General features: G+C 34.1%; 1 protein-coding gene across 1 annotated transcript; it reads left to right on the forward strand.

The window, feature by feature from the left end:
• Positions 1–4059: 4059 nt before the first annotated feature.
• LOC107782779 (large ribosomal subunit protein uL30y-like) lies at positions 4060–6821 on the forward strand. Its single transcript, XM_016603716.2, has 7 exons — positions 4060–4267; positions 5014–5198; positions 5283–5380; positions 5464–5521; positions 6021–6100; positions 6189–6291; positions 6382–6821. The coding sequence occupies exons 2-7, from the start codon at positions 5016–5018 to the stop codon at positions 6595–6597; spliced, it is 738 nt and encodes a 245-aa protein (XP_016459202.1). The 5' UTR covers positions 4060–4267; positions 5014–5015; the 3' UTR covers positions 6598–6821.
• The last annotated feature ends 6789 nt before the right edge of the window (positions 6822–13610 follow it).

Consider the following 13610-nt stretch of genomic DNA (forward strand, 5'->3'; position numbering starts at 1 on the left):
CAAGAAGTGAAAGAAAATGAGTCAAAAATGGCCTAAGTCCTAACATTAAAAGACCTCACTGCCTCCAACACTTTCGCTTCTGCGGACCTGGGGCCGCATCTGTGGCGCCGCACCTGCAGGAAAGTCATTGCAGGTGCAGTCCTAGCCCAGGCTGGCTGACTCCGCTTCTGCGGACATGCTCCCGCTTCTACGGAGAGTGGAGCGCATCTGCGGTCTAGGCCTGGCCAACCTCTTATCGCACCTGCAGACCTCTCATCGCAGAAGTGAGGCCGCTTCTGCGGATGTTCCTCCGCTTCTGTAGACCACTGGCCACACGCCCAAAGCCACTTATGTGGCCAAGAGCTCGCACCTGCAGCCAAAAGCTCGCATGTGCGGGCACACCAAACCTGGTGCACCTGCAGCCCCTTTCAAGCTTTAACTTGATCTGTGCATCATCCGAGTAGCACCCGAGGCCCCCGAGATCTCGTCCAAACATACCAACAAGTTTGTAAACATGAGACGGACTCGCTCGAACCCTCATAAAGCGGAAAACAACACCAAAACTAAGAATCACACCCCCAAACCAAATCGAATCAACTTATGAACTTCAAGTTATTCCAACTTGCTCCGAACACGCCGAATCATACTTAAACTACTCAGAATGATACCAAATTTTGCGTGCAAGTCTTGAATCATCATACGGAACTATTTCCGGCCTCAGAATCGCAAACGGGCCTCGATAACACTAAAGCCTACTCCAAACCAAATTTAAAGAACTTTTAAACCTTAATAAGCCAACTTTCAACTTTAGGGGCCGAAACTCTCTCGGGTCATCCAAAACCCGATCCGGACATACGCCCAAGTCCAAAATTATCATACGAACCTATTGGGACCGTCAAATCCCGATTTTAATGTTGTTTACTAGAAATATTGACCCAAGTCAAACTTAACCTTTTAAAGTCAATATTGAGGAACTAAGTGTTCCGATTTTAACCTGAACCCTTCCAAACCCGAACTAACCATCCCCGCAAGTCACAAAATAGAAAAGGCACATATGGGGAGTCTTATTTAGGGGAACATGGATCTAGGAAGCAAAACGACCAGTCAGTTCGTTATATTTTCCACATCTTAAATAAATGTTCGTCCTCGAACGGGTCTAGAATCATACCTGGAGTACCGAATAAGTGTGGATACCTGCCCCGCATGTCCTCCTCGGCCTCCCAAGTCGCTTCCTTGACTGGTTGGCCCCTCCACTGAACTTTAACCGCAGAAATATTCTTGGACCTCTACTGGCGAACCTTCCTATCAACAATGGCAATTGGATCCTCCTCATAACCCAGGCTCTCATCTAGCTGAACCGTGCTGAAGTCTAACACATGCGACCTACCGGCATGATACCTCCGGAGCATTGACACGTGGAAAACCAGATGAACTCCCGATAGACTAGGAGGCAAGGCAAGCTCATACACAATCTCCCCAACCTGTCTCAACACCTCAAATGGACCTATAAAACTTGGGCTCAATTTTTCCTTCTTCCCAAACCTCATGATTCCCTTCATCGGCGAGACTTTCAAGAGAACCTTCTCGCCTACCATAAATGATAAATCACACGCCTTCTGATCCGCATAACTCTTCTGTCTGGACTGCGCTGTGCGATGTCGCTCCTGAATCAACTTTACCTTTTCCAAGGCATCCTTTACTAAATCAGTACCATATAACTTAGCTTCACCGGGCTCAAACCATCCGATGGGCGAACGACATCGCCGACCAAATAATGCATTAAATGGAGCCATCTCGATGTTGGACTGATAACTGTTGTTGTAAGAAAACTCGGCCAAAGATAAGAATTGATTCCACTGCCCTCCGAAGTCAATCACACATGATCTGAGCATATTCCTCCAAGATCTGAACCGTCAGCTCCGACTGCCCGTCGGTATGCAGATGAAAGGCTGTACTGAGCTCTACCCGGGTCCCCAACTCACTATGTACTGCCCTCCAGAAATGCATAGTAAACTGAGGGCCTCTATCTGATATGATGAAAACAGGCACACCATGCAACCGAACAATCTTCTGAACGTAAATCTGAGCCAATATCTCTGAAGAATACGTGGTCACTACCAGAATGAAGTGTGCAGACTTGGTCAACCTGTCGATAATGACCAAAACTGTATCAAACTTCCGCAAGGTCCGCGGCAACCCAACTACGAAATCCATAGTAATGCGCTCCCATTTCCACTCAGGTATAACCATCTGCTGGAGTAGGCCACCTGGCCTCTGATGCTCGTACTTAACCTGCTGGCAATTAAGGCACCTCGCTGCATACTTAACTATGTCCTTCTTCATCCGCCGCCACCAATAGTGCTACCTTAGGTCATGATACATCTTCGTAGCATCTGGGTGAATAGAATACCGCGAACTGTGTGCCTTCTCTAGAATCTTTTCCCTCAATCCATCAGCATTAGGGGACACATAGACGACCTTGGAGTCGCAGAACACCATCCTCACCGATAGTAACCTCCTTAGCACCACCCTGTAGTACCATCTCTCTGAGAACCAATAAGTGTAAGAACCCGCGCGATGCGCGGATAATTTGACAGAATATTAATCTTATAAAATTATGATCTAATATATCATATTATTTTAATAAATATTAGTTTTTAGTATAGTGTGCAAAAATATAACAAAATCATACAAACTCAAAGGATACGCATCATATAGTAACAAGTAAATTATTTTTTCCTTATTTATTCTTATTGTCAAATTAGCAACTAGTTAATATTATACATTTACTAATGAGACTTTTTATTAATTTGTCAATTGGCTCAATAATTTGATACTACTTCTCTTTTAATATAACATAGATATATATTTTCTTACTCTTGAAATAAAATTATTTTTTAAACTTATGTTATATTGTTCAAAATTCTTCAATTATCTAAATTTATTGATAATTGTTTTGAGTGTTATTTATTTATCTTTTATTTTTAATCAATTTAAAATATAAATATCATAAATTTATCTTTATCCCATTCTTTTCATACATTCTTTTGTACGGTAATATTTGATTAGTTTTCTCATTTTGTAGTTTACTGAAAAATTTAAATAATATAATATTGTTTTACTAAATTATAATTTTGAATTCATAAAAAATATAAAGAGATAAGCATTTTATTATTTTTATAAAAAAACCTACCAATATTTTAATAATTATTAATTTGTATTATATAAATATAATGTACTCATCTTATATATAATATCATAATAGTATCTTTATATTTTTCATTATGAAATTGTGAGTTCTATTTATTAACTAAATCTCATAAATGAGAAATTTAATTAGTACATACATTTTACGCTATCGCTTGAATATTTTTTTTAGTATTCTTCTTTTATAACTATTTATTTATTATGATTTTAGTTATGTGTATATGTACGACTTTTCTCATCATAATTCTAATAACAATGCCACTTAGACTTTTTGTAGTTATGCCACTTGGCTTAGTGACTAGTACTCCATAATTATAGATAGATTTTAAAACTTCAACTTGAAAGTACTCCATAATTTGAATGTAGTTTTTTTTGTTTCTATGTTTTTATTTTTTATTATATATAATTATAAGATATTTATATTTATTAATTCAAATAGAGTAACCAATTAATTCAAAATTTAAAATTCAAAATATGTTTTAGTTAGAAAGGTAGTTTATTTTGTCTTAGCAATGCCACTTGGCTTAATGAGATTGCTTTTTCTTATACTTTTAATTATAGATAGATAGTTCTAAATTAATACTCGAAATAATAAAATTATTTAAATTTATTAATAGTAGTTTTAAGTATTATATAATAAAATTTCCAATATCTTGATTTAATTTTATTATTATTAATTAATTAAGAAATAAGTTATATGTGATTTTTTCTGGTTATGCCATATGGCTGAATTAGTTATTACTTAAAAGTTAATTAGTTAATACGTTACATGTGGCAAATTTTAAAGCTTTCACTTGGCTTAAGGAAATGAATTTTTCTTTTTATTTTAATAAATATAGATATAGATATAGATTCTAAGGAGTACCTTTTTCAATGGGCTTTTAAAGTTTGGGCTCAAACGTCAACTAACGTTAAGGTACAGATTCAGCCAACCCGCCCAGATTCACAACAGCATAGGTCAGTAAACTTTACAAAAACCCTAACACACACCGAGTCGCCATTTCACCCGCCGTGAGCACAAAAAAAGCTCAGTTTCCCTCATCAAAGAATCCTACTCTCTTCTTACTTCTCCAATTTCAAGGTACAGAAATACATTGCTTCTATGTACCATTTTCAGATTTCATTTACATTTTTCCTGCTCTTGCTTTGACCTCTCTTTTTTTTTTTTTCCTAGTGTTACTTTCAATTTATGTAGCTTTTCTGTGTTTTTATTTTTTGTTGAAAATATGTATGTTTTTGTGTGTCTGTGTGTGTGATCTATTTTGTTCGTGCGAAGTGTGAAAAAAAATTACTGGTGAATGATTGTTTTATCTCAATATTAAGTATTGATGATTCAGCTTAAGCAAGTTATATACTTGTGCTAATTATGTGCTGTTTAATTACTTTATTCGTTCTACGACAATGTTAATAATTAAAATATCACTGGTGTGTGAGTTTGGTTTTCTGTTTTTGGGTTTAAGCTGATCACTAGTTTCTTAAAGGATAGAGAGATTTTTTTTAGAGAACCTATAATGCACTGGGATTGCTAGGTGAGATAGGGAACAGTGAAATATAGGGGCAATTAAAAACAAACGAAATGTATGATATGTGGTCGCAAGATCGGCCATGGGGGCATATATACTAGTCTATTTAATCCGTTTGGTTATCTAGTTTTTTTTTTGTGCTTGCGGGTTGCTATCCACATGGACAGTTAGGCTGACCCTAACTTGTTTAGGACTGAGGCGTTGTTGTTGTTCTTGGGTGTTATCCAATTTGATGATTCTTCTCGATATGAACATAGTTTCAGTGCTTTGATGAATCATGTCATTTGACATTGTTATATGACAGCCATGGGTGAGGAAGTTAAGGGAGCTGTTCCAGTTCCAGAGTCAGTGCTGAAGAAGCAAAAGAGGAGTGAGGAATGGGCCCTTGCAAAGAAACAAGAGCTTGAAGCTGCAAAGAAGAAGAGTTCCGAGAACCGGAAATTGATCTACAACAGAGCTAAGCAGTATGCTAAGGAATATGAGCAGCAGGTTGGTCAAGCTCAATTGACCCTTGGTTCATTTTCTTGTTTTGAGTGTCAAGCCTAATAACTGGTTATCAATTGTTGTTTTTAGGATAAGGAGTTGATTTGCTTGAAGCGCGAGGCTAGATTGAAGGGTGGTTTCTATGTTGACCCTGAGGCAAAGTTGTTGTTCATCATTAGGATCCGTGGGTAAAAGCTCTTACTGATGCTGGTCTTTTAAACTTTGAGAACACTGGTATCATAGTGGTACTCATTATATTCAATTTTTATAGGATTAATGCTATGCCCCCACAGACCAAAAAGATTTTGCAGCTTCTACGGTTGAGACAGGTAACTAACTACTTGTTTCATGGTATTGCTAGAGAAGTGCTAGGATATTGAGTTGCTATTAGAACACTCACTTTGATTTCATTTGTTAGTTTCTCTTGTTTTACTTGAAATTTACCTCATAAATGTTCTTCTTTATTATTGTGTCATGACTTAACTTCTTCAAAAATCTAGAACAGAATCTTTGTTTCACATGAAAGCTACCGCCTACTCCAGATAAGATTTCATTTGGAACGTACACATAGGTCTTGTTGCTGTAGTTGCTCGAACTGTTCGATCTTCATCCAAACAATTTTGGTGACTCATTCAGATTTTTATTTGTTGTACTTCATGACTTTCATTGTCCTTGAGAATGACTTTGCAGTTTCTTTTTATCTTGATTTTGTTGAGGCAGATCCATTTAGATTTTATTTGATATCTTGAGTTTAATGTATTAGCATTCGTATTGTTACTTTTCCATTATTCTAATTGTGTAATTCTCCTATTCTCATGTTGATGGCAGATCTTTAACGGTGTCTTTTTGAAAGTCAACAAAGCTACAGTGAACATGCTTCACAGGGTTGAACCTTATGTTACCTATGGGTAGGCTATCACTTGAGAGTTTTGCCACTTCCTGCAGCTTTTTGGCTCATGTATCTGTTATTTATGTGCATTGTTTTTCCTGTTTCAGTTATCCTAACCTGAAAAGTGTTAGAGAATTGATCTACAAGAGAGGTTTCGGGAAAGTTGACAAGCAGAGAATTGCTTTAACTGACAACTCTGTCATTGAGCAGGTCAGTTTCTGAAAGTGCTTCACCCTTTTATAATTTAACGTCTCTTTGTGTTTTGGTAACATCTATATGTGCTTGTATACCTTTCCTCAGGTGTTGGGCAAACATGGAATTATCTGCATGGAAGATCTAGTCCATGAGATCTTGACCGTCGGACCCCATTTCAAGGAGGCTAACAACTTCCTATGGCCATTCCAGCTTAAGGCACCTTTGGGTGGACTCAAGAAGAAAAGGAATCACTATGTTGAAGGAGGTGATGCTGGTAATCGCGAGAACTATATCAATGAACTTATTAGGAGGATGAACTAAGGCACTTGGCAATTTTGCTTTGTTAGGAGTTATTTCATCTCATCTTTTTAGACCATTCTGGGTTATTAGAGTAAAAACAGCTTCAGATTTTCTGCCTTCATTTGAGACTGTTTAGAATTATTAGAATATACGACAATATTTTTGGTTTCTCCCCAGGGAGCTTGTCTTTGTTGAATTACAATCCCTATTTAGTTTTTGAAGTTCTTGTGCTTCGGTGCCTTGAATGTGATTCTACAGTTTCTTTCAAATTTTTGGGTGAATTACGAAATGTTAGGATGAGGTTCCAGAGAGCCAGATTTAGTGGCAAACCTTCTGATTAAGAGGGGGTTTCAAAAATTTTAAAGCAGTTGTTGAGGTAGCCTTTGAATATTTACGGTCAAGAATCAGAAATTCTAGTAAGTCTTCTGCTTTAGTAATTTGATAACACAGTTACAGAGAAAAGAAAACTGGCCTTTTGGGTATTACTACTGAGCTTTGTTTTCTGCATTTGGTGTTGCTGCCTCTCGCTGGGGCCTGGGAGTGTTTTGGACTTCCCAAGTATGTCTTTCCTGGTGCTATGATCTTAAGGCGTTAACTTCTGACGTTGTTTGAGGTGTTTGGATTTCTTCTGATCAAAACATTGGCGGGATGGCAGATTTACATGTTGTAGATTTCTTCGCTAGCAATTAAACTTTTGACAGGTTTGAGACTTGAGAGTTGACCCTTTTGAAAGGGTCTTCGGAGCTAAAAGGGTTCAAACTGAATTAAGATGCATCATATCGCCAGATTTTGACATGTTAGGTTCTAAACAATTTTTTTTACACTCACACACTTGTCATGCTTATTTCGAGAGATATCGCCATTAGAAATGACCCTAAAGATTTTGACATGTTTGATTCTAAACAATGATTGTTTTACATACTCGGCACGCTCATATTTTGAGAGATATCATCATTAGAAATAGGTATTACTACAGTATTACCAAACGGCCCGAAACTCATTGAAAATATACACATGAATCAATATACAAAATTAGAGGAAGATTGGAGGTGATTTGGACCGATTCGGAATCAAAATTCTTAGGTAAAATCGAGTTTAGAAAATTCTTTTGCAACACATGTATCATGCATGTATCTCACACACAGGTATACATGGATATACGTGTGATACACATTTGGTACAAATATGATACACATGTTATACACAGATGATACACATTGTGATACACATATCATATTTTTCCATGTTCGTCTTCTACTTAAAATTTTCAATTCAAACCAGCTCAAAAGTCTACCAAATCATCCCAAATTTGAGATTTAAACTCCTTAAAATATATCCAATCTATTCCAATAACACCCACTCAAAAGAAATCATATTTTTGACATTTTTTTGCTACAAATGACTAATTGGTTATTATTGATAATATTTTATGATTTGACTAATTTTTGTACTAACTTATTTATGGACTCACATAACTGGTAATTTTTCTTCCTTTTATTATTCTTAATATTTGAAATGTTTGACTTGGTTTAAAATTTCAATTCTATCTCAACTTTGGGACCAACTTCCTTCTAAATAAATTACACTCTTCTCAACGTTTTACTTGACAATCATGTCTGAAGCAAATCGAAGACCTAAGGCATTAACTTCTAACTTTGTTGTCTTGAGGTGTTTAGAGGTTACTTTGTCTGAAAAGAGTCAAATTTTGCCTTTAAAACATTGGTGGGATGACAGATTTACATGTTGTAGATTTCCTTGCAAGCAATTAAACTATTGACATATTTGAGAGGGTCTTCGGAACTAAAAAGGTTTAATTCTATTACATCGTAACTAAGTAATATCTCCAGATTTTGACATGTTTGATTCTAAATAATGATTGTTTTACACACTCGGCATGCTCCTATTTCGAGAGATATCACCATTAGAAATAGGTATTACTACAGTATTACCATACGACCCGAAACTTTACTAGAAGGTTTCTTTTTATGAAATGTTACGGAAATGTCCCAAATAACTCCTAACTTAGCAATCTCTAGCCATTAATCATAGAGTTACCAAAGCTAGCCAATCAATACAAAAATTAAAAGCCAAATAAATAAGGATTCTTTCTCTCCAAGAATCACATGCAAAGACCTCCTTTCTCATTTTTAAGCGTGATCAACAACATTAGATGGAAGACGGAAAGGAAATTTATTGGATGAGGTAGCAAACAAAGTGATAAAATATAAAAAATAAAAATATATAAGACTCCAAAAATTTAATGGGTATGGTTGAAACTCATTGAAAATATACAAATGAATCAATATATAAAATTAGAGGAAGATTGGAGGTGATTTGGACTAAATCGGTATCAAAATTCTTAGGTAAAATCGAGTTCAAAAAATTCTTCTGCAACACATGTATCATGCATGTATCTCACACACAAGTATATATGGATATACGTATGATACATATTTGTTACAAATATGATACAAATGTTATACACAGATGATACACAGTGTGATACACATATCATCTTTTTCTATGTTCGTCTTCTACTTAGAATTTTCAATTCAAACCACCTCAAAAGTCTATCAAATCATCCCAAATTTGAGATTTAAACTCCTTAAGATGTATCCAATCTATTCCAATAACACCCACTTAAAAGAAATCATATTTTTGATATTTTTTTGCTACAAATAGCTAATTGGCTATTATTGATAATATTTTATGAATTGACTAATTTTTGTACTAACTTATTTATGGACTAACATAACTGGTAATTTTCCTTCTTTTTATTATTCTTAATATTTGAAATGTTTGACTTAGTTTAAAATTTCAATTCTATCTCAACTTTGGGACCAACTTCCTTCTAAAAAAATTACACTCTTCTCAACGTTTTACTTGATAATCACGCCTAAAGCAAATCGAAGACCTAAGGCATTAACTTCTAACTTTGTTGTCTTGAAGTGTTTAGAGGTTGCTTTGTCTGAAAAGAGTTAAATTTTGCCTTTAAAATATTGGTGGGATGGCAAATTTACATGTTGTAGATTTCCTTGCAAGCAATTAAACTATTGACAGGTTTGAGAGGGTCTTCAGAACTAAAAAGATTTAATTCTATTACATCGTAACTAAGTAATATCTCCAGATTTTGACATGTTTGATTCTAAATAATGATTGTTTTACACACTCAGCATGCTCCTATTTCGAGAGATATCACCATTAGAAATAAGTATTACTACAGCATTACCATACGGCCCGAAACTTTACTAGAAGGTTTCTTTTTTGGAAATGTTACGGAAATGTCGCAAATAACTCCTAACTTAGCAATCACTGGCCATTAATCATAGACTTACCAAAACTAGCCAAGCAATACAAAAATTAAAAAGCCAAATAAATAAGGATTCTTTCTCTCCAAGAATCACATGCAAAGACCTTCTTTCATATTTTTAAACGTGATCAACAACATTAGATAGAAGACGGAAAGGAAATTTCTTGGATAAGGTAGCAAACAAGGTGATGAAGTACAAAAAATAAAAATGTATAAAACTCCTAAAATTTAATAGCTATGGTTGAAACTCATTGAAAATATACACATGAATCAATATACAAAATTAGAGGAAGATTGGAGGTGATTTGAACTGATTCGGTATCAAAATTCTTAGGTAAAATCGAGTTCAGAAAATTCTTCTACAACACATGTATCTCACACACAGGTATACATGGATATACGTGTGATACACATTTGGTACAAATATGATACAAATATTATACATAAATGATACACAGTGTGATACACATATCATCTTTTTTCATATTCGTCTTCTACTTAGAATTTTCAATTCAAACCACCTCAAAAGTCTACCAAATCATCCCAAATTTGAGATTTAAACTGCTTAAGATGTATCCAATCTATTCTAATAACACCTACTCAAAAGAAATCAAAATTTTGATATTTATGGCCACAAATAGCTAATTGGCTAATATTGATAATATTTTATGAATTGACTAATTTTTGTACTAACTTACTTATTAACTGACATAACTGGTAATTTTCCTTCTTTTTATTATTCTTAATATTTGAAATGTTTGACTTGGTTTAAAATTTCAATTCTATCTCAACTTTGGGACCAACTTCCTTCTAAAAAAATTACACTCTTCTCAACTTTTTACTTGATAATCATGTCTGAAGCAAATTGAAGACCTAAGGCATTAACTTCTGACTTTGTTGTCTTGAGGTGTTTAGAGGTTGCTTTGTCTGAAAAGAGTCAAATTTTGCCTTTAAAGCATTGGTGGGATGGCAAATTTACATGTTGTGGATTTCCTTGCAAGCAATTAAACTATTGACATGTTTGAGAGGGTCTTCAGAACTAAAAAGGTTTAATTCTATTACATCGTAACTAAGTAATATCTCCAGATTTTGATATGTTTTATTTTAAACACTGATTGTTTTATACACTCGGTATGCTCCTATTTCGAGAGATATCACCATTAGAAATAGGTATTACTACAGTATTATCATATGGCCCGAAACTTTACTAGAAGGTTTCTTTTTAGGAAGTGTTACGGAAATGTCTCAAATAACCCCTAAGTTAGCAATCACTAGCCATTAATCATAGACTTACCAAAACTAGCCAAGCAATACAAAAATTGAAAAGCCAAATAAATAAGGATTCTTTCTCTTCAAGAATCACATGCAAAGATCTCTCTTCATATTTTTAAGCGTGATAAAAAATATTAGATGGATGGTGGAAAGAAAATTTCTTGGATGAGATAGCAAACAAGATGATGAAGTACAAAAAACAAAAATATATAAGACTCCAAAAATTTAATGAGTATGGTTGAAACTCATTGAAAATATACAGATGAATCAATATACAAAATTAGAGGAAGATTGGAGGTGATTTGGACTAATTCAGTATCAAAATTCTTAGGTAAAATCGAGTACAGAAAATTCTTTTGCAACACATGTATCATGCATGTATCTCACACACAGGTATACATGGATATACATGTAATACACATTTGGTACAAATATGATACACATATTATACACAGATGATACACATTGTGATACACATATCATCATTTTCCATGTTCGTCTTCTACTTAAAATTTTCAATTCAAACCACCTCAAAAGTCTACCAAATCATCCCAAATTTGAGATTTAAACTCCTTAAGATATATCCAATCTATTCCAATAACACCCACTCAAAAGAAATCATATTTTTGATATTTATTTGCTACAAATGACTAATTGGCTATTATTGATAATATTTTATGATTTGACTAATTTTTGTACTAACTTATTTATGGACTGACATAACTGGTAATTTTCCTTCTTTTTATTATTCTTAATATTTGAAATGTTTGACTTGGTTTAAAATTTCAATTCTATCTCAACTTTGGGGCCAACTTTCTTCTAAATAAATTACACTCTTCTCAAAGTTTTACTTGATAATCATGTCTGAAGCAAATCGAAGACCTAAGGCATTAACTTCTAACTTTGATGTCTTGAGGTGTTTAGAGGTTACTTTTCCTGAAAAGAGTCAAATTTTGCCTTTAAAACATTGGTGGGATGGCAGATTTACATGTTGTATATTTCCTTGCAAGCAATTAAACTATTGACATATTTGAGAGGGTCTTCGGAACTAAAAAGGTTTAATTCTATTACATCGTAACTAAGTAATATCTCCAGATTTTGACATGTTTGATTCTAAATAATGATTGTTTTACACACACGGCATGCTCCTATTTCGAGAGATATCACCATTAGAAATAGGTATTACTACAGTATTACCATACGACCCGAAACTTTACTAGAAGGTTTCTTTTTATGAAATGTTACGGAAATGTCCCAAATAACTCCTAACTTAGCAATTCTAGCCATTAATCATAGAGTTACCAAAACTAGCCAATCAATACAAAAATTGAAAAGCCAAATAAATAAGGATTCTTTCTCTCCAAGAATCACAAGCAAAGACCTCCTTTCATATTTTTAAGCGTGATCAACAACATTAGATGGAAGACGGAAAGGAAATTTCTTGGATGAGGTAGCAAACAAAGTGATAAAATATAAAAAATAAAAATATATAAGACTCCAAAAATTTATTGGGTATGGTTGAAACTCATTGAAAATATACAAATGAATCAATATATAAAATAAGAGGAAGATTGGAGGTGATTTGGACTAAATCGGTATCAAAATTCTTAGGTAAAATCGAGTTCAAAAAATTCTTCTGCAACACATGTATCATGCATGTATCTCACACACAAGTATACATGGATATACGTATGATACACATTTGGTACAAATATGATATAAATGTTATACACAGATGATACACAGTGTGATACACATATCATCTTTTTATATGTTCGTCTTCTACTTAGAACTTTCAATTCAAACCACCTCAAAAGTCTATCAAATCATCCCAAATTTGAGATTTAAACTCCTTAAGATGTATCCAATCTATTCCAATAACACCCACTCAAAAGAAATCATATTTTTGATATTTTTTGGCTACAAATAGCTAATTAGCTATTATTGATAATATTTTATGAATTGACTAATTTTTGTACTAACTTATTTATGGACTGACATAACTGGTAATTTTCCTTCTTTTTATTATTCTTAATATTTGACTTAGTTTAAAATTTCAATTCTATCTCAACTTTGGAACCAACTTCCTTCTAAAAAAATTACACTCTTCTCAACATTTTACTTGATAATCACGTCTAAAGCAAATCGAAGACCTAAGGCATTAACTTCTAACTTTGTTGTCTTGAGGTGTTTAGAGGTTGTTTTGTCTGAAAAGAGTCAAATTTTGCCTTTAAAACATTGGTGGGATGGCAGATTTACATGTTGTAGATTTCCTTGCAAGCAATTAAACTATTGACATGTTTGAGATGGTCTTCGGAACTAAAAAGGTTTAATTCTATTACATCGCAACTAAGTAATATCTCCAGATTTGGACATGTTTGATTTTAAACAATGATTGTTTTATACACTCGGTATGCTCCTATTTCGAGAGATATCACCATTAGAAATAGGT

Source organism: Nicotiana tabacum, chromosome 23 (genome assembly GCF_000715075.1).
Source record: "Nicotiana tabacum cultivar K326 chromosome 23, ASM71507v2, whole genome shotgun sequence".
In the NCBI taxonomy this organism is placed as follows: domain Eukaryota; kingdom Viridiplantae; phylum Streptophyta; class Magnoliopsida; order Solanales; family Solanaceae; genus Nicotiana; species Nicotiana tabacum.